The 21208-nt window shown below is 34.8% G+C and overlaps 3 protein-coding genes across 3 annotated transcripts; 1 reads left to right on the top strand and 2 right to left on the bottom strand.

Annotated features, from left to right (window-relative positions):
* The first annotated feature begins 5572 nt into the window (after positions 1 to 5572).
* LOC105764726 (COBRA-like protein 4) lies at positions 5573 to 7870 on the top strand. The gene is given in 7 exon segments (XM_052624859.1): positions 5573 to 5797; positions 5884 to 5963; positions 6175 to 6631; positions 6711 to 6858; positions 6961 to 7238; positions 7344 to 7397; positions 7400 to 7870. Coding segments are annotated over 7 exon segments (1362 nt in total). The 5' UTR covers positions 5573 to 5676; the 3' UTR covers positions 7624 to 7870.
* Positions 7831 to 11782, bottom strand: LOC105764725 (protein COBRA). Its single transcript, XM_012583442.2, has 6 exons — positions 11497 to 11782; positions 10386 to 10465; positions 9497 to 9953; positions 8999 to 9158; positions 8636 to 8910; positions 7831 to 8497 (listed from the first exon to the last, which is right to left on the bottom strand). Exons 1-6 carry the CDS (start codon positions 11597 to 11599, stop codon positions 8205 to 8207), a joined length of 1368 nt encoding a protein of 455 aa, XP_012438896.1. The 5' UTR covers positions 11600 to 11782; the 3' UTR covers positions 7831 to 8204.
* A 6540-nt stretch (positions 11783 to 18322) lies between these two features.
* LOC105764724 (pentatricopeptide repeat-containing protein PNM1, mitochondrial) lies at positions 18323 to 20147 on the bottom strand. The gene has a single exon (XM_012583441.2). The coding sequence runs from the start codon at positions 20029 to 20031 to the stop codon at positions 18508 to 18510; it is 1524 nt and encodes a 507-aa protein (XP_012438895.1). The 5' UTR covers positions 20032 to 20147; the 3' UTR covers positions 18323 to 18507.
* Between the last annotated feature and the right edge of the window lie 1061 nt (positions 20148 to 21208).

Raw genomic sequence — 21208 nt, 5'->3', positions numbered from 1 at the left:
ACTTTTTAAGTCAATTTTAGAAAAAATGCATGCACCATTAAGCTCATCCAACATATCATCCAATCGAGGAATTGGATATCGATACTTTACCGTAATCTTGTTGACAGCACGACAATCAACACACATTCTCCAAGAATCATCTTTTTTTGGGACGAGAAGTACAGGAACCGCACAAGGATTTAGACTCTCACGAATCAACCATTTCTCTAAGAGATCTTCAACTTGCCTTTGCAACTCTTTAGTTTCTTCAGGATTGCTTCGATAGACTGGTCTATTCGGAATACTCGACCCAGGCACAAAGTCAATTTGATGTTCAATCCCTCGTAAATGAGGTAATCCCTTAGGCATTTCAGAAGGAAATACATCCTCAAAATCCTGCAAAAGATCAACAAAACAACTAGGCAAATGTGTATTAGGGTTAGTCAAAACAAAGTTTTCCCTAAACCTAATAATTACAAATGTTTGTTTTGTACAAATAGCAAATTTGATATCTCGAAACCTAGCGAATAAACTCACTCTCTCATCTCGCGACTTGTGTGTGCAATCACTCACCAATGTTGGGCCTTTAAGTTGGCTTTTAACACTAAGGGTCTCTTTACTCTCAGCCTTTTGCAATGATTTGACCTCACTTCCCTTACCCATCTCACTAGCAAGTTTGAGTTGATCATTGTAGACTTCTTGAGGAGGAAGTGGAGCCAAAGTAAACTTCTTTCCAAGGAACACAAAGGTATATTGGTTAAGAAAACCATCATGATTTACTCGTCGATCAAACTGCCATGGCCGTCCAAGTAATATGTGTCCAGCTTGCATTGGAACAACATCACACAAAACTTTATCAGAGTATCTACCAATGGAAAATGAAACTAAGCATTGTTTAGATACTTTTACCTCCCCACTATCATTCAGCCATTGCAAGCGGTATGGCCTTGGATGCTTCACACAAGGTAGGCCAAGTTTCTCAACAAGGGAAGAACTTACCACATTGGTGCAACTTCCACTATCGATGATCAATGAACTAGGTTGTCCACCAATCAAACATCTCGTGTGGAAAATGTTATCTCTTTGTTCGCGCCTTTCCTCTTTAAACTAAACATTTAAAGCCCTTCGAGCAACAAGTGCTTTCTCACCATACTCCAAGTATTTTTCATACTCATCATGAGTATGCACATCATTAGCATCTTCCAAAGGAGGCATCTCATCTTCGTTATCGGACTCAAAATCAACCTCGCCATCTTCTCGAATCACCAATGACTTTTTATTAGGGCATTCTCGAGCATAGTGACCCCTTCCTTGGCATTTGAAGCAGGTAATATCTTTTGGCTGCTTAATGGCACTAGGAGATGTAGAAGAAGAAGATGGAGCTCGATTAGTAGAAGTAGAACCTTTAAATGGATTAGGCATACCTCTATCTTTGGAGTAAGTTCTAGGCTCATTTGGCTTGAACCGTGCATCTCTCCCATTCCACAATCTATCATCTTGTTTTTGCCAATTTTCTCCAAGCGTGATTAGAAACGAACTAGCACCCCTCGGTGTCCCTTTCTTTCGTAATTGCTTTTCAATGGTGAGTGCGGTTTGAAGCATCTCTTCAACATCCATGTAGTGTTGTAACTCAACTCAATTTGCAATCTCAGGCTTTAGGCCGGCAAGGAATCTAGCCATAGTCACCTCAGCCTCTTCAACAGGATTAGCTCTAATCTGAATAGTCTCCATCTCTTTGTAGTAGTCATCCACAAATCTATCTCCTTGAACAAGATGTTGGAGTCTTTGATGGAGTTCTCGATAATAGTATGGTGGAACAAACTGTTTTCGCAAGATGCGCTTCATTTCAACCCAAGTAGTAACATGTTGCTCTCTATAAAGAATCCTGCTTTTACATAATTGATTCCACCATGTTAGTGCATAATTAATGAACTCAGCGACAGCGTATGTTACCTTTTTTCTCATCAGAGTAATTGTAACAAGCAAAGACTGCTTCCATCTTTTCCTCCCAATCAAGGTAAGCATCAGGATCATTCTTCCCTGAAAAAGAAGGAAATTTTGGTTTGGGGGTGTCATTGTTTCGCTCCAATCTTTCTCTAGGTACATGCTCAGACTCAAAGTCATCATCAAAAACATGGTTCTCCCTTCATTTAAAAGTTTGATCTCACGAATTTGATCGGCTTATAAAGGCTTCGTTCAACTTCTTGTAATTATCGGCAATGTATCTCTCTTGAGTTGTAAGTTTTGTATCAAGATACTCCATTTGCTCTTGTAACATCTGGGTCATGCTATGTTCGAATTGAGTTTGCAACTTTTTCATCTCTTTTTGTAACAACTCGACTAAAGGATCGTTCTCTCTTTTTTGCTCATCCTCTTCATTTTTACTAGTTTGGGATCTAGTGATGGGCATGGTATCTGTGAAAAAATCACACAAACAGGAACAAGAAAGAAAAAATAATAATAACCTCACTCGTTAGCTCTCAAAAGAATAACTCTCTGAATGATTCAAAACTTGTAAATATGTTAGGAGAGGGTTACTAATCAAGATCAAATAACGGAGGTGCAAACTTCAAAGAAACAATGAAGATCCTAATTGCTTTAAGAGGCCAATAAACTTGATGAGGCAATTTGTAATGGAGGCTACACGGATGAAGGAATTGTGCGTGCCTTTAATATCTGCTAACACAAGAAGAAACAAAGTGTTAGAAAGCGTAAGAGAAACAAAAAACGTAGACCTGCAACGATCCCTAACTTTAGAGTCAAAGAAAAGCTTTAATAAGAAGAAAACTTAAGAAAACTCTACCTAATTTAAAAAAAAACAAAAATCAGAAACGTTTGGTGTCTTAAGATTTTCAAAAAAAAATTGAAGCTTTAATTATACTTGAGTCAAGAAAAGATGAAGGAAAAGAAATTCAATTTTGGGAAAAATAAAAAATAATAACAATAATAGGAAAAGAAGAAACCTACGTATGAAAGGTAGGCAACTTTTTTTTTTGCGGTTTTTTTTTTGCGCTTTTTTGCTTCTTCTTCTTTTTTTCTTTTTCTTTTTGCTGTTTTTTTTAAAGAATAAGAGGAGAATAAACACAAACTTCAAAAAAAATAGAATCGACAAAACCGATGAAAAGTGTTTTTGGTATTTTGACTCGTTTCAGATTTGATTTTAGCTTCAAAAATAACACCAAATGGCCTAAAACTGATACCAACTGATGCGAAACCCCGAATCTAGACACAAGAGAAACACAAATTAGAAATAAAAACGAGAATAAATAAAATTAGTTAAATAATAATAGTAATAATAAAAGGATAGATTTGCCCTATGAAACCCTTGGTTAACTTGCAACCAAAAACGCCAATAATTGAGCGGCTCCCTACGAAACCCCTAGAAGAAGAACCTCTAGAAACACCGATGAACGGGAAAGAAATTTGAATATTTGTAACTCCGAAATACCCTCGAAAGTAACAAACTTCAAACTAAATAGTAAGAGAAGAATCACTCTACTCTCAAAAATTTGCCTCACACAAATTTGGAAGAAAACAAATACTCTCTTTTTTTATATCCTTCAATGTGTAGAAAACAAGCCTATTTATAGGCAAATTACAAGAGTAATTGAATAAAAACTCTTTAAAGAGTAATTGAATCCTAATAAAATTCTTTAAAATTATCTAAGAAAATAAATAAATAATAACCTAACCAATAAAATTACTTAACTCATAAATGATGTGTCCCAACCAATGAGAATTAAGTAAATAATAATAATAATAAGATACATAAAAGATTAATCCACCAATTTATGGGCTTTCACTATTCCAAGATTGGTCCAGTGAATTGCATTCCCGTATTTGTCAATGTCACGAACATGATGAATTAAATTTGTAGCAACAAAGTCTTGGACAAAAGCATTCATCTTTGATTTTAATTGTCGTGCCTTGCTTCGAGTGATTGGACCACTAGGAAAAACAACCCCTTGAGTGTCACCTCCTTGGCTCGTATCATATACCATATACTAGTGGCAGAGTTAGCATTTGTGTCATCTTAAAATTGATGATACGCAAGCCTTCCTTTGCTAATTTTTTACTTTCAACTTTTATTTCTGATTGTAAGGCTCTCCCATCAAGGTTGGAAAAGAATGTCACTTAAGTGCATGTTTAATGTAAAGAAAGTCTTTCCCCTCTTTTGAAAACTGATGCTTACGGTTATCTACCTAATTTGTTCCTTTTTGTACAAAAAGAAAAAACCATAACAATGAACAATTAGGTTAGAGAACTCACGCATGATAGTATTTGAACCAGAATATATTTGAAGCGAACTCACATTATCAATATATATACATTATACAAGGGTTTTATTATTATTTCCTGCTATTTGTGGGTGGCCAAGGCCAATAAGCGACTATTCGAAGAAGCTGGTTATTTCAAGGAAATGTCCAGCAGTGTAGTTAGAGGAACCATGCAACCCTTCAAGTTGAAGGGTTTTGCCTCCTTATAAGGGCCCAGACACTTGGGCTATATCCGACCGAAAAGTAACCCGATCCCTGTTAAACAAGTCTGGTTGGATTTAAGTTGATTGAGCAAAGTTAGAAAGTGGAACAATAATTTCTCCCAGCAGTTGCTAACATAAATTTATTTATAACTCATCTACAGCACCAGCATAGTCTTGTAGTAGACACCCGGGAACAGCCACTGGAGGGGCCTAAAATATGGTCAATTCCGCTGGATACGTGCCATACAGTCCGCGCAACTATTCCGATCACGACTTATATGTGAAACTATAACTTGCCATGACTTGTTGCAAAGAGCATGAAGGTGTCTAATTTTAGGAAGCCTCAACTCAATCCAACCCATAATGTAAGAGCATTCAGATTATGGTTCCCTACATAGATATAGTGAAAAGGTTATTCGGAAGAAATAATAATGGATATAACGTACAAGAGAGCTACCTTATATCTTTAATTTTGTTTTCTGTAAAAATGAGCTGAGATATCAGATTCACTAACTTATATCTTTAATTTTGTTTTCTCTGAAAATGAGCTGAGATATCAGATTCACTACCTTGTATCTTTAATTTGCCTTGCTCCCCCAGCCTCTTGACGCCAAATCCAATCCTTTCAAACCCTACAGTTTCCTGTTACCTTTTTTTTTTTTTTGTCATAAATCATTTTTAAAATGTTACATAAATTTTTATAAAATTTTTGACGTGTTATCTTACTGTCATATTTGTATTACTACTGGTTTTTTCGTTATGACTTTTTAATGGAAATTTGATTTTAAGCCGAGGATAGTAAGAAAAGGGAATGAAGATGGATCTTTAAAAGGAATAGGGTACAACAGGGAAATATCCAGATTCTTGGCATAGCAGCAATGCACTGAAAGCTTGAATAATCTTTGAACACTTCTGCTGCTCCTTAACTCTCAAAATTTCCAGTCAGCTTTGCCATCATTCCTTGCTTAAAGTTTTGCTTCAAAATACAGACAACTATACCTTTTGTGTGTGTTCGTGTTTCAAATTAAAACTTAAATATCCCATGAAATGTTAACAACCAGTTGGTAAGACATTTTCCAAGCTTCATTCATTGCCAATATTATTAGACTTTTTCCCTTACCTTTATTTAACACAATGCAGTAATACAAACACAACTTACAAACCACTCTCTCCTTTGAGTTCTTTGCTCTGAAGTTTTGGAGACTTCAATCGAAGAAATGAGATTCAATCAATCTACCCAAACACGTTATTATGGGTGTCGGAAATGCTGCTTATTTCCAGGAATGAAGTCCATATGTATTCTGGTCGTTGTGTTTCTTCTAATGCTTCCTAATGCTGGTAAAGTTCCTGCTACAAAAAACAAAACTTCATGTTTGATCTATTTTTGTTACCACTGATTTCTAATTTTTATTTGATGTTTTTAGATGCATTTGATCCATTGGATCCAACTGGAAATATAACAATAAAATGGGATATTGTCTCTTGGACAGCAGATGGCTATGTGGTGGGTTTCTTTAACATGTCAGCTTGTGATTTTCTTTATATTGATTTTTAGTAACAAATTGTGGAAGAAGACTTGCTTCTCGCCTATGTAACTTGGTTTTGAGTGATTATGCTGCTAGTTTCAAATAGGAGTATCGATCTTTGTGTTTATGCTACTAGGCTGAAGGGAGAGGCCTTGATCATGGTCTATATTGATCTTTGTGTTCTAACAGGCTGCGGTGACGATGAGCAACTTCCAAATGTATCGTAGCATCATGAACCCTGGATGGACCCTAGGGTGGCAATGGGCTAAGAAAGAAGTGATATGGTCCATGGTAGGGGCTCAAACTACTGAGCAAGGAGACTGTTCCAAGTTCAAAGGAAATGTACCTCACTGTTGTAAGAAAAATCCTATAGTGGTTGATTTGCTCCCTGGAGTTCCTTACAACCAGCAGTTCTCCAATTGTTGTAAGGCCGGCGTCATGTCTGCTTGGGGACAAGATCCTACAGGTTCCGTCTCAGCCTTTCAAGTGAGTGTCGGACTTGCAGGAACTTCGAATAAGACGGTTAAACTTCCCAAAAATTTCAATTTGCTCGGTCAAGGACTAGGCTACACTTGCGGACCTGCTAAAGTCGTGCCTTCCACAGTCTACCTCACACCCGATCGTAGGAGAAAAACTCAGGCATTGAGTAAGCATTTTTTCACCTGCAAATGCAACTCTCTACCGAATTCTCCACAGTCGTCTAAATGTTTTCCATTGTAATGCAGTGACATGGAATGTGACATGCACTTATTCACAATATCTCGCCTCAAGGAACCCGAGTTGTTGTGTTTCGTTCTCGTCTTTTTATAACGAGACTATCACACCTTGCCCTACTTGTGCTTGCGGATGCCAGAACAAAAACAACTGTGTTATGTAAGCCTCTCGCTGGATCTCTATATTCAAGTGTTTACATTATAAATCTGGACGATAATTTCATTCCTGGTGCTCAAAGCTCATTATAGCTCGATTTTGCAGGAGTGATTCAAAGCAGGCACATAGGAAAGGGATAAACACTCCAAGGAAAGACAATGCACCATTGCTGCAATGCACACATCATATGTGCCCTATTAGGGTGCATTGGCATGTTAAATTAAACTACAAGGACTACTGGCGTGTGAAGATCGCCATCATGAATTTTAATTACCGCATGAACTACACACAGTGGACACTTGTTGCACAGCATCCAAATCTCAATTCCGTCACCCAAGTCTTCAGTTTCGATTACAAGCCTCTGGTGCCCTATGAATCCATAAGTGAGTGCCTGAAACTCATTTCTCTTTAATGAAACTCTTGCAGAACTAACCTGGCAAAGCATTATCGAAACCCAGACTCACTCATTAACACCTTGATTGATGCAGACGATACAGGCATGTTTTATGGCATGAAATTCTACAATGACCTATTAATGCAAGCATGCCTCAAGGAAATGTTCAGTCAGAGGTGCTCCTTGGGAAAAACAAGGATACATTTACCTTCAAGCAGGGGTGGGCATTTCCTCGGAAAGTCTACTTTAACGGCGATGAATGCTTGCTGCCACCTCCAGATACCTACCCTTTTCTACCAAACTCTGCCAAAATAAATTCGATTGCAGTATCGGCAATGATGTTATCACTCCTTATGTTTATTTTGACCCTTTAGAGATCGCATGCAGAGAAGAAGATTCTAAGAAACTATTACAACACATAAAGAAGAGTGGTTTGTTTACCATAGAGCTTTGTTGGGATGATTTCTAGAAGCTTACAGATCAAGTCCGGATGGACAATTTGTTATAGTAGTTGGAAAAAAAATGTGAACTAAATACAATTGCTTTTGAGCTGCATCAATGCATCATGGTGCATGTCTCAATTGGAACAAAACAAACAATATATCACTATAATTTCTCAGAGATGTTCCTGAATACAATGCTATAAACTTGTTCAAGGATATTCTACAAATAAATCGATCATGTGTATGATGTGAATGAAACATACAACAAAGCAGTTAACTCCAAAAAGAAATGGTGTAAATTACAAACCCCAACATATAAATAATACACCACATGCTATAGGGACCAGAGATTGTGCACCTTGATCCACTCTTTAGCGTGTTACATTGCCGCACCAAACTATTCCAACACCATTGAATCGATCACCAAAAGCTTCAGTGTGATAATATGAAATCAGATGCAAATTGCAGGATGTCGAACAAATAGTTTTAGCGGTTTCCGCAGACAGCATTCATCACATATTAGCCCATAAGAAAACACATGATGCCAAGATCGTCATGACTGGCTGAAACAGAGAGATAACTGGCTTCAAACCAGTATTCGGCAACCAAGGGTAGGCATCGGGAGGTGGCATGACACAGTTATCACCATTGAAATATATTCTCCGTGGAAAAGCCCATCCCTTTTCAAAAGTAAAAGTTGATGCATCTTTTCTGAATAATAGTTCTGACTGCACATTCCCAAGAGGACCGGCTTCGTTGAGGAAATCATTATAAAACTTAAGTCCCCATAACATGGCAGTATCATCTGCAAAAGAAAAGTTTATTATAGTTTCAGTTCATGGTCGAAAAGCATATATTAGCATATAACTGAAACAATGCACAGATTCTGGAAAACAAAATGCAGCTACTGCAAAGAAATAATTAATGGCAAACATAGACTTACTTAAGCCAGCATAAGGAGTTAATGGTTTGTAATTGAAGCTGAAAAGTTGTGTAAGATTGTCAAAGTTGGGGTGTTGCACAACTAGATTCCACTGACTGTAGTTCAATGCGTAATTGAAATTGGTGATTGTGATCTTCACACGCCAGTATTCCTTGTAGTTGAGCTTAACATGCCAGTGAATTCGAACTGGACACATATGGCTCGTACACTGAAGCAGAGGTGGTGCATTGGTAGATTTGCCCGGAACAGCTGAAGCTAAATGTGAAGACCTTTCGCTGGAAAGTGTCATCAACAAGAAAATAAATACGACTGCTAAATGTAAAAGGACAACTAGAGGGAAGGACAGAAAATTGAGAAACTTACCTTACACAACTCCCAGATTCAGTTGAGTTATTCTGACAGCCACAAGCACATGTCGGGCAATTCACGATAGTGTTATTATAGAAGGAAGAGAGCGAGACGCAACATGTAGGAGTCTTTTGAGCCAGAAATTGGGAATATGTGCATGTAACATTCCATGTCACTGCAATTATTCGCAGATAAGATGAGACTTAAATTCTCATTCCTTCATGCTGACTTATTACTAACAAAAAATATCTTATCTCACTTAATTATCAAGCTTTAGTACTTTAGTTCGATACTTTTTTATGTACATTCATATTGAGAACATAACATCATATAAGTTTTAAAATTGTCTCACAGCAGATATACAAGTGAAGCACGTATGTAAGCTTGTAGATATTACTGAAATGAGAGTTAGTAACGTGTTGCTCAATGAAAAATCTATAAAACATGCCAAAAAGGGGACATATCTGACTTGATTACTACAAGAGCAGAACATGAGCTTAGCAAGTAACTTACTCATAGCTTGAGTTATTCTCCTTTTATCAGCCGTTATGAATTTAGTGGGTTTCACAATCTTGGCAGGCCCACAAGTATATCCTGGACCTGGTGCTTTCAGGGTAAAGTTTCTAGGCACTCTCACAGTTTTGTTCGTTGTTCCTGCAGCGCCCACACTAACCTGAAATGAGCTTGCTGCATTGGCCGGGTCTTGAACCCATGAATTTAATACCCCGCCTTTGCAGCAATTTGCAATCTGCTGGTTATAAGGAGTTCCAGGCAATAAATCCACAACTGTGGGATCCTTTTTACAGCAATGAGGGACGTTTCCTTTGTATTTTGAACAATCCCCTTGTTCCGTGGTTTGGCTTCCCATCATGCTCCAGATTACTTCCTTTTTGGCCCATGTCCACCCCAATGTCCAACCAGGTGCCTGAATATGGCGATACTGTTGGAAATTGTACATTGTAACAACAGCCTGCCAAATTCACAAGGAGGATAAATAATATTATAAATCATATGAAGCAAAATAACACCTTTTTAACTTCAAAATGAAAAATAATGGAACTGCAATGCTGAATTGGTAAAATTTCAGCCTAAGTGTTATAAGTTCTATAAGTGTTGAATAAGAGTATATACTTTTAGTGTGCTTCCAAAAGAAAAGGGAAAACAAGAAACAGCGACATGGCATCAATTGTTCCATACTTTAAAAGGCAGTTGTATACAAGACGCAAGTAAATATGTATGTATAAGTGATGTCTTTTGAAGAACTTTAAATTAGAGCAAACAGAGAAAAAGTAAAAAGAATGCTTTGATCTTTAAACTTCTGGTAGAAAGTAGATGCTCCTTTCAATGTTGAAGTCATTAGTCTTTTGTATGTAAAAGAAAATGGACCCTCGGTAAAACTTACAACATAGCCATCTGGGGTCCAACTTATTACGTCCCATTTGATAGTGATATTGCCAGTTGGATCAAGCGCATCATAAGCTTCTGCAGAAACAACCAAGAAAAGATCTCAAAACTTTAATTTACAAGACACTTAAGGCATTGAATTTCAAACAAAAAACCATTGATAATTTAGGTCTGGAACTGGATCACAAATCCAAAATGAACACGAGAAAGATGAAGTTTGCAAATCAATAGCAGTTTGCCCTTTCAGCCTGTCTAGCACTACTTAGTACTTAGTACTTGTCGCAATTTCTGGACACATATAGGATCCAAATGAGAAGTTAGATTCTGAAATGCTAAGATAGGCTAATGGCATAGATGTTAAGCAGTTCCATGGTTCCATTGGTACACCATAAAAGAAATAGATGGCATCCTTCTTTTTTGTGTGTGTGTATTAGAGTTATGATTTTAATGATGGAGACTTCAATTTTAAGCTTCAATAATTATATCTTGCATTATGATACTAAATCTCAAAATCTTTGTTGGGTCAACTTTGGTCATCTCTATGTTCAGAAAAAAAAAACAGCGTAAAATTTTATCACACCTCACAGATCTCCAATCCTAAGTAGACTTTTTTCTCTTATTCAGTTGGTAAAACCACATAAATCTTGTGTTCACATCTGTTTTAGTCCTTTCTTTCCTCTCTTCGTTACTAAAAAAAAAAAAAACCCAAATTGAGCAAGCTATTTTAGCAAGAATGAGGACGGTAAATGTTTAAAAAAAACGATCTTTCAGTCAGTATGCCTAGATTTTCCTCTTTGGGAAATTAAACAAATACCAAACTGATTAAAAGGAAAGAAAAAAAAGTAGCTTATCCATTCACTGAGGAAGAAGGTTTTAAATTTAGAACAAAAGCCAAAATGAGATATAATTGAATTAAGGTTTCCAAATCCAATAAACACATTGTATAAAGAAACAAGAAAATCAAGTTTTGAAACTAATCTCAGCAACCCAATTTGCCTTTTTATATCAACAAAAGTCAGATTCCAAAACTAAAACAATGAAAAAACATTCAAGCTCCAACTATCTTGAAGTAAATAAAGAACCAGATTGAAGTAGAAGTGGAAACTTACCAGTAGAAGTGAAAGTAGAGCAGGAAAACAAGAAAAGAAGCAAAGCGGTGAAGCTAATGAGCTTGGAAATGGATCTACTTGCTGCTGAAAAGACAGTCTCCATAACTCGATCGTTTAAGAGATCTCTATCTTATGATGTGGTTAAGGTTAAGATGTGCAGAATAAAGAAAGAAAGATCCTTCTCACATCAAATGGAGAAGAGAGAGGTCAGCTGTTGAGTTGCAAGTGAAGCTTATAAAAGCAATTTAGTACAGAGTCTGAGACAGAGAGGTACATGCTCCATCCATATGGGTGCAAGCTGTCGGTTATTACTCGTTCGTTAACCACATGCACACACTCAAATCACCATCCTGCCCCTATCTTTACTTCAATTATTAAATAATGTAATTTACTCTCTTAACCTCCATTGTGTAATTGTCACGATACAAAATAGGGGGGGCAACATTGGAATGGAACGGCTGAACATTTAAATATGGAAATGGGAATAAAAGCAAGTGGGACATAAACTCATAAAAGAAAACGAAAAATTAGATTATTAATTGCATTTAAAATAATTATTATATATTATCATGGGGTTGGGGTTAATGGTAAATGCAGGTACTGTCGGTGCACAGAATTCAAATGACTTGCTAAGTAGTAAAAGCCAAAAGGACTAAAGGAGACGTTTCTGGGTGTTCTTTGTTTCGTTTTTCTCCAATTAGAATTTGTATTGTTGAATGGCCCCAGCACCCAACCACCAAACCTTAGCTATTTATTCCTAATTTTCTTATTATTTATTTAATATTAATTTTTGTGCCAATTATTTCTAATCATTTTACACCAAAATGTGGACCACTATGGTATATAATTTTGCAATTAGGTAGAAATTATGTCATGGACAATGTGTCTCATTTTAATACAAGATATTTTGGCTTTACCGACACTAGTTTTTAATTTTCTATTAGAATCTGGACTCACCAATAACTATTACTTTTAGGGTTTTTTTCTCATATAAAATTATACTTTAAATCATTTGCCATTGATAACTATTAATGTTTTTGTTGTAATGTAGGTAGTATAACTATCATAAAATAAAGATTTTAAGTGAAAACTCTTTAAAAAAATAAACACAGACTGAGGAAGAAAAATTTACTAATGTTAAAAAACAAATCATATAAGAGAAGTTTCGACTACATCTACTTACTTTATTTTAACCAAAGTCAAATAAAAATAATAATGATTCTATACGGATTCAACTTGTGCTTTATGGTTCATACTGCGGAGGCGCAATTTTGTGCTTAATGGGGATCTGTGGCGATTTGTGGTGGGCTACAGCCCCATAATTCTCCTTATTTTGTCACTGTATTTATTTTTTCAACAAGTGATAGGATTCGGGTCACACAATCTCTAACAATTTCCTTCTTTTAGCTTAATCACAAAATATGTCTAAATTAAACTTTTTAAGTTGGTATCTTTTTTTTTTTTTGCCACCCAAATTATACTCATTACCCAAAGTAGTACCTAATTTATATATTTTTCCAAGTTGGCACATAAACTTTTTTTTGTCACAAATGGTGTCTCTTAGCCAAATTACTCCGGTCATTAAAAAAAAAAATTAGCTAATCATTTTGTGGCATGTGATAATTTTTTACTTAAAAAATTTTAAAAAAAAGTTAAATATTATTTCCTTATAGAAAAAAGTAAAAACATATTCAACTCTTTTGTTCACGCCCAAGAACTTTGGTGACGAAAAATTTAAAACTCTTTGAAAAATTTATTCAAACCCTGTTTTAGCGACAAAACCTAAATTCCAACAACCTTTTTTCCGTTTTAAGTCTCAATTTAGATTTATTTCTCATCCCAATTTAAAACTTAAGAATTTTCTTTTCTTAAAGTAACTTTCTTTGTTCTTTTTATATACTTTGTATAGTATAGGATAGTTAATGTTGGATGAACTTTTGTAATAAGAAACTCAAATAAAACATTAAATTCAAATATTTGGAAGAAGTTGAGAAGAAAAAATGGTTGCAAAGAAAATTTGTCAAATGGTTAAAAATGCATTAAAAAAAAAAGAAAGAATCACTAGGAGAGAGAATAAAAATATGAAAATTATAAAATTGGTTTTATATAATTTAATTTAATTCTATTTTTAAAATTAATTTTAATTTAAATATGTCATGTATGACAAAATAATTTGTTAAAAGATTTTTTAATTAATAGATAATTTGGATACCGTAATATAATTTAGATGCCATTTTGGATAATGGAATATAATTATATTATTCATAATTTTAATGTCACTATTATTTTTAGTACTAATAAAATTTGTTATATATTAATAAAACTTAAAATATTAAAAATAAATAAATAAAACAAATCTTTTAGAATTAGCCAGTAATATTTTCTACTTCTTGATTTTTGATATACTTTCAAATTTATGTTTTGACATACTATGAAATTTTGTTAGGAGGACAAACCAATATTTGATATTTTAATAATATTATTGTTGCATGCTACGATAACTTTTTATATGTAAGGATAAATTTATATATATTGAATTTAATCGCTTAGAATTTTCCTTGAAGGGTATTTATTATATTATATTATGTTTTTTTGTTATTTTAGGATTATTATATTAGGATTTTCCTTTAATTTGAGGGAGTATGAAATAGTGGTTTGTTTTATTTATGTAATTTTCAATATTTATTTATTTATCCTTATATATATAATTAAATTTTTTAGTATGTAAAAATGGTATTTTTATACCAAAAATTGATTTTTCATATCAAAATTTAATTTTGAAAGCATATAAAAAATTATAAGGTGTATCAAACAAACAAACAAAAAAATACTTAATTTTGAAACTCATGGCCAGCATATAGAGTAGTTTTAAAACTCATAGTTCAGCATCTACCTTTTTAATAAGCCTACAAATGCGGAGGATTAATCACTCGACTCGCTCAAATGGATACCTTAAAAAAAATTTTATTAGGCCAAAACTTAATTTTAAAAACATACCAAAAACTATCAAGGTATACCAAAAGTTATGAAAAATTACTAATAATTATAAGAGAGTACCAAAAATTATAAAAAAAAAAAAAAACCTTTTCTTTTATTTTTTACCAAATTACTCAATACTCTATTTATTATTAAAGGAGCTTATGGGAAGCTCACTGTAGCAAGCTTTCCTTACCATTTCTCTAAAATATGAGTAAGCTATAAGAATAGTAGCTTAATTATATATTTGACTTTATTTTGATCATTTAATTATTAATTTTTAGATATAATTGTTTAATTTTGAAAAATTAAATATTTTAGTTATTTTTTCATTAGTTGCCGTTAGATGAATGGCGAAAAGTTTACATGAACTTTATTTCATTAGCGTAATAATAAATCTAACCCTCCAATATTTATGTATTTTATAAATTTGATCATAAATCTAAAAATTAAACAAATTTTATAAATAAACAACTAGAACCTCTCTTAGTGATTGGGTGAGACATGTAAGAGGTGGCAAAGGGCAATGTTAGGGAAATAGATGGTGCATTGCACTGAGGGGATAGACCAAAATATATAATGATGATGCCTGTGATAATAAATTGAACGCTACAATAGCAGGTGGAGTCATACAGAACAGTCGAGAAAACTGGGTAGTTGGCTTTGGGTGAAATATCTCAATGCCCCAAGCAAAGCTTCAGGCAATACTTGTGGATTGGAAGTTACTTGGCAAATGGATTTAGGAAGATGACTTTAGACAGTGATAGTGTGCAAGCAATTATGGGGTATCTTAATTAGGAGCATACATTACGTGCTACTATGAGAAGGCAGGCACACACCAATGGAGCATAATTAGGTTGTTGATTATATAGCTAAATTTTCAAAGAAAACATTCAGGCTTTATGAGAAGCTCGGTTATTGGGAGCTGGTCGTTTCTCTTGAATCGTGTCTTCGGGTTTGTGGGTTACTCTGTGTGGTTTGCTTGGTTTTTTGATGTAGAAAAAAGCTCAATTTAGATAATTGGTTATATAGCAGCCTTTAAAATAGCTCAATACATGAAAATATATTACTAAATTTTTTAAGCTTAGAGTTTTGATGGTTTTGTATTGGATCTATATTTTAGGACAAAATAACAATATTGTAATCGAAATTAGTTAAATTCAAACAAGTTTATTTAATTTTATTAACCGTGGAATAAATTTGCATAATAGAATACAATAAAACTTACAACACTCATTTCAACATTAAAACACATGCAAAATCATATCCAGGTTTGCCACAAATAATTAATAGAAGTAGATTGCGGTGATAAATCAAATAACACTTATTGCATAAAACCTTTTATATTTTGGATTTATTATAGTTTTTTTAAAAATTTTATATATTTTTTAATTCTTTAGTATCAATATCAAATTGGCTGAGTTTTTAAACTTGAAAGTTAAATATATTAAAATTAAGATTAAATGACATAACATGTAAACATTAAAAGTTGATTTTAGTATTATGCCAAGATCATATCATCGCAGTTGAGCAACCAAAAACGTAATGTTGAAAGAGTGATAACTTTTCATATTTAAGTTTACCCAACTAAAACTAGATAGAGCTTCCACGCCGCAAATTGACAAAAACCAATGAGATCCAAATGGTAATGAGACCCATATGGTGGGTGACAAAAGGGTTGAGGGGTGTGTTGCTAGAGTGAGAAAGAGTACAATTGATAGAACTTATTGAGTTTATTATATTTAAGATTAAGATGGAATGTGTAATTATTGGAAAATTTAATTTATTATTAGGCAAATAATATCATCTTTTTTATTACCGTGATTAAAATATTTAACTGATTAAATAAAATAAAAATAATTAAAACAAATATTTTACCCTTAAAAATATTAATTCAAGATTACGCCAAGCATCTTTTTCTCTCTTTTGTTAACCACAAGCCTTTCACTTTTTGTATGGTTTTGACGAAGTATTGGGTCTAAAATTCACGTACTGCGTCTATTCGAAACAAAAATATTAAAACCGTGGGGAGCCTCCAAAATAATACAAGAAAATCTAAATTTTGATACTCCCAAACTGGAGTAACATTCATTCAATGAATCAAAAGGTAAAATTAAGAAAAGCCCTCCCATCACATGCTTGAAAGCTACCACATGTTAGCACCTTTGCATGTGATTTTTATCTGTATAAAAATACACACTAAACAAAAGCGATCCAATTGTTATTTGTCCTTTAATTATGGAATCTCAAAGTCTTTTATCTGGATTTGTTTATTAACAATAAACAATAGAAAGAATGGCAAAGCGGTTGGATTAGACCTCCCATCTCTCTTCCCACCCTTACCACTTAGGGTCAAAGTGCAAACTCCAAACACCCTCTTAACCTTCTTTTCCTCCAAAGGAACTCCGACCAACAAGACCTCTCCCCCCATTTCACTCAGCCTGCATTCTGATTCAGTGTGATTGACAGCTCTGTTCGATTCTGGAAGGGAAATCCTGAGCACATGGGATGATCTGTACAACTTAATTCATCTGACTTGGCAAAGCCTACCTATGGAATCAGTTCATACTAGCATGTATACATACCAATATCAGAACAAAAACACACTATACTCCCAAAGGTGCTGACGTCTCTGGTTTGCCATCTATCTGCTTCAAAATGTTCAAGCCACATAACTTCATACACCCTGAAACATGGATGCCACTGCAACTTTTAGTGCCGTAGGGAGTTTTCATTTCTTGAATTCAAACATTTCCATCAAATTACAGCACTGAAATCTCATGGTTAGCGTAAACTAGGGTCCTCTGTAGATATCACAGTACTTGAAACCTAAACGAGTTCAGAGACCAAATTCAACCGGCCTTCGCTTAAGATGAGCTTTCAGGCCTCGAGGAAACAGACCAACCATTATACCCGTTAGCTAAATGGACCATACCAAATATAAATGAAAGATACTGCGTTCTGAGTCATATTTTAAAAACTATATGTCTAAATTTCCCTATCTTGCCCCTCCAACATTTATTAACTTAAGCATCATTGGTGCACCTCAGAATATCAACTCCGGTTCCCCGCTAGTAGCTAGTTTTCTACCTTTTACAGGCTCAGCCACCAAAAGACCCTCAAAAAGGGGTATAAAGTCAGTAGTTTACTGAGAAGCTGGTAAGCTACTGCCTTGGCAACAAATAGGAGGCTGAAAGACCTAAAACGGTACGGAAGCTTAACCATCTGCATTATGATATTGCCCATTTCGTGCCTTTCACTTAATATTTACATAACTCTTTATCTCCAAACATAGGCAAATTCCTACATTTTTAATGCAAACACGGAACTAGAATATGCTATCTTTACTATATGATAAATCAACATTTCCAACATTGTATCAGTTTATCAACAGAATAGCAAAAGCAGGCACAGATTTTGCTTATAAATTCTGCAATCTAAGCACTCAGAATAACCATAACACTAACATGGAACCTGTAAGAAAGGCCAAACTCAAACCTATTTCAAATATAAACCAGAAGAAGACAAATAAAATAGATCCTAGGGATCGACACTCGCAATTGACCATTATGATTTCGCTGGCAATACATCATAACCAATGGGTGACACAGCCAATAGGAAGGCAATTTTTTGGTTTAATTTTCATTGCCTGGTACACTGATGAGGGACAGGGTTGCACGGTCACCTTGCAGTAAATTTAGAAAATAGCAATGTCCTAAGATCAAAGTCATATATATTTTGCATCTGCAATGTTTGTCCAACTATTCTATTTGAAAGATTCTTGAAAACTAAAAATGCATGTCACAACTCAAGACCTAAACTATCAATCCTCCTGTTGTAAGGTCTTAGATTGAGTAAAATGAATTACTCGGAACAATTTTTATTTCTAATGTTGCCAATATTAGAGTAAAAACAAGAACTGAAATTTTACAACATAAATCATAAAAAGACGAATGAACAAAGATCAGAAAAGAACCTCAAATTCCAATTGACATTGTCATTTCACTTAAATTTTCAGTAAGGAAAAAATTAAGTTTAGGCACTGCGCATTCTTCCTTTACTCTTCTTTACAAAACTCAGTCGAATTTGCTTGAGCCGTCTCCTCTTCCTAGCCATTTTCTCAGAAAAAGTCTCCCTCTTCTTCTCCTTCTTCACAGCTTTAGTTTTCTTCATATATCTTGGATCAACACGATACGGCTTAGGTTCCACTGGCACCCCATTTTTCAGAGCTTCATTGTAGAGTGCATTGGCTCGATCTAGCCGATTATGAGCACACCATTTCCCCATTAACAAATCATAAGTCTTAATGCCAGGTTCACACCCATCAGCCTTCATTTTCTTAAAAACACTCATGGCATGCTCAACCCTTTCAATCCCACACAAAATCTTCAGAAATCCATAATATTCTTTCTTGCCAAGCTGATCACCAAATCCAGCAGATTTCATCCCGTCGATCATCTCATCTCCTTCTCCTATTCGAGCAGCCTGATACAAGCTACGAATCATAATCAAATAACTCTCTGCATTCGGATAACATCCCCACTCCCCCATCCTAAAAAACAACTTCATTGCATCCTCAGTTTTCCTAATCTTACAAAGGTTATTCAACAACAAATTAAAAGTCTCCACATTTCTTGGAACCCCATTAAAATCCATATCAAGCAGAACTTTCTCAGCTTCCGAATGAAGTCGAAATGGATCTTTTTCCCTACAAAGCTTACAAACACAATCAAGCATTGCATTATACGCCATTGTACCGATCTCAAAACCTCCCCTATACATTTCCCCAGCTAATCTTCTGGCTTCTTCCAGCTTCCCATCAACACACCAACCTTTGATCAATAAGTCACATATCATCTCGTCCGGGAATATCTCGTTGGCTGAGTCTTTCACCAATTTCTCAGCATAACTCGCGTAGCCATTTTCACACAATTTCTCCACTACCAACTTCAGTGATTCTTTATCTCTGTTGAAACCATAATCCTTCTCCATTCTCTCGAAAAACCCCAGAACTTGAGTTGGCCTGCCAGCACGAACCAGCCTATCAATGGAGGAGTTAAGAGTTTTAGGCCCGGCAACAGACTTGTGATTGACAAGGAGATCGTGGGCAGCTTTGAAATCTTTTCTTCGACCGAAATAATCGACGAAAAACGAAAGCGTTTCATCGGTGTGGTTGAAATCGGGGTCCGATAAAACCCAATCGTTAAACCCTAAAACGGTTCGGCCAGCTTCAGGGGAGAGATTGAGGGTCTGGGAGATTAACAAAGGGGTTGGTTTGATGTGAGAAAAGTGAAGCTGGAGTCTAGGGGTGATAGCGAGAGGGTCTAAAGAAGGGTCCTTGAGGAGTTCAGCCGAAAGAGATAAAGCAACCGGATCTGGGGTTTGAGGGCTAGGGTTCTGGGTGGAGAAGGGTTTAGAGATCACAAATGGCAATTTGGGGAAATGGGTGGGCGTAAATTGAGGTTTCGGGGAAAGCAAAGCATGGGGTTGAAAGGGAGAAGGCGAAGAGACGCAACGGTGAAGCAGCCGACGGAGTTGCAGAGACGTTAATGGTGGCATTTTTTTTTCAAAGAGAATGAAAATGGGTTGTAGAGAAGAGAGTGGAAGGAAGTCACTGATGAGAAAAATAAATTAAGTCTTCATTTAGGAAAAATGGTGAAAAACCCTAGAACTGGAGAAGCCAAACCCCTAATCTACAGTGTTAAAATGGACCCTGCAAGAAAGCCAGATTCTACTTAGCTGGGCTTCTTTGTTGACTAGTACTTCGGACTCATTTGGGCTTTGGGGTCTTTTCAGAATAAATTAATTTTAAAATAATGATTTCAATCAAATGCATGTTGCCTAGGGGTGAGCAAAACTCGATTTGACTCGAAAAAATCGAAAAAAATTCGAATTTCGAGTTAAACGAATCGAGTTATTCGAGTTAATCGAGTTATTCGAATCAACTCGAATTTTTTTTCGAATTTCGAGTTCGAATCGAGTTGAGTTTTCGAATTCGAATAACTCGAATAATTCGAATATCAAACTATAATATTTTACATTTTTACCCCAAACTCCCAAACCTTTTTACTTTTCTTTCAAAACTTTTACTCCTTCCCACTTTCTCCCAAAACGTTTACTCCCCTCCCCTCCCAACCCCCCAATCTACCCAAAATCCATTTTCCACCAAAATTTTACTCTCCCAATTACTTTTTCTCAAAATTTTACTCTCAAAAACCCTCAAAACCTTTTATTTTCCCCCAAAATTTTTACTCCCTCTCACTTTTCCTCTAAAATTTTTATTCCATTCCCATCCCACCTCCCATCTATCCCAAACCCTCCCCTCTCCAATTTTTTTTTAATATTTTCCCTCCAAAATTTTACTCTCACTATTTACTTTCCCTCAAACTTTTATTCTCCAAAACTTTTTATTTTTCCCCTAAACTTTTACTTCTCACCATTTGCTCTGAAATAAAAAATCAAAATTATCCCAAAAAAAATCACTAAACATAAATAGTAATAATTTTATTTATATCTACTATTTATATTATTAAATTAAATTTCACATTTTATATTATTTATATTATTGAATTGTTTAGTCATATTGAATATTTATATTAAAATTGAATTATTAGTTATGCCATAAAATATTCGTGTTAAAATTTTATATTGGTATCAATTTCACATTTTATTTTTAAAATAAAATTTATTAAAAATCATATTTTTACATTTAATATATTTTTAATTCCAAAATATA

This window comes from Gossypium raimondii, chromosome 12, assembly GCF_025698545.1.
Source record: "Gossypium raimondii isolate GPD5lz chromosome 12, ASM2569854v1, whole genome shotgun sequence".
Lineage (NCBI taxonomy): Eukaryota > Viridiplantae > Streptophyta > Magnoliopsida > Malvales > Malvaceae > Gossypium > Gossypium raimondii.
Note: the sequence above shows the minus strand (reverse complement) of the source record. Positions and strands in the feature narration are given on the sequence as shown.

What these genes read in the sequence shown, in the direction of transcription:
- LOC105764725 (XM_012583442.2), bottom strand. Translation starts at nt 11,599, where the DNA reads ATGGAGACTGTCTTTTCAGCAGCAAGTAGATCCATTTCCAAGCTCATT. An exon ending in CTCTACTTTCACTTCTACTG is followed by an intron (nt 10,466 to 11,496) that starts GTAAGTTTCCAC and finishes TTGTTTCTGCAG; the next exon opens with AAGCTTATGATGCGCTTGAT. An exon ending in GGACCCCAGATGGCTATGTT is followed by an intron (nt 9,954 to 10,385) that starts GTAAGTTTTACC and finishes TGAATTTGGCAG; the next exon opens with GCTGTTGTTACAATGTACAA.
- LOC105764724 (XM_012583441.2), bottom strand. Translation starts at nt 20,031, where the DNA reads ATGCCACCATTAACGTCTCTGCAACTCCGTCGGCTGCTTCACCGTTGC.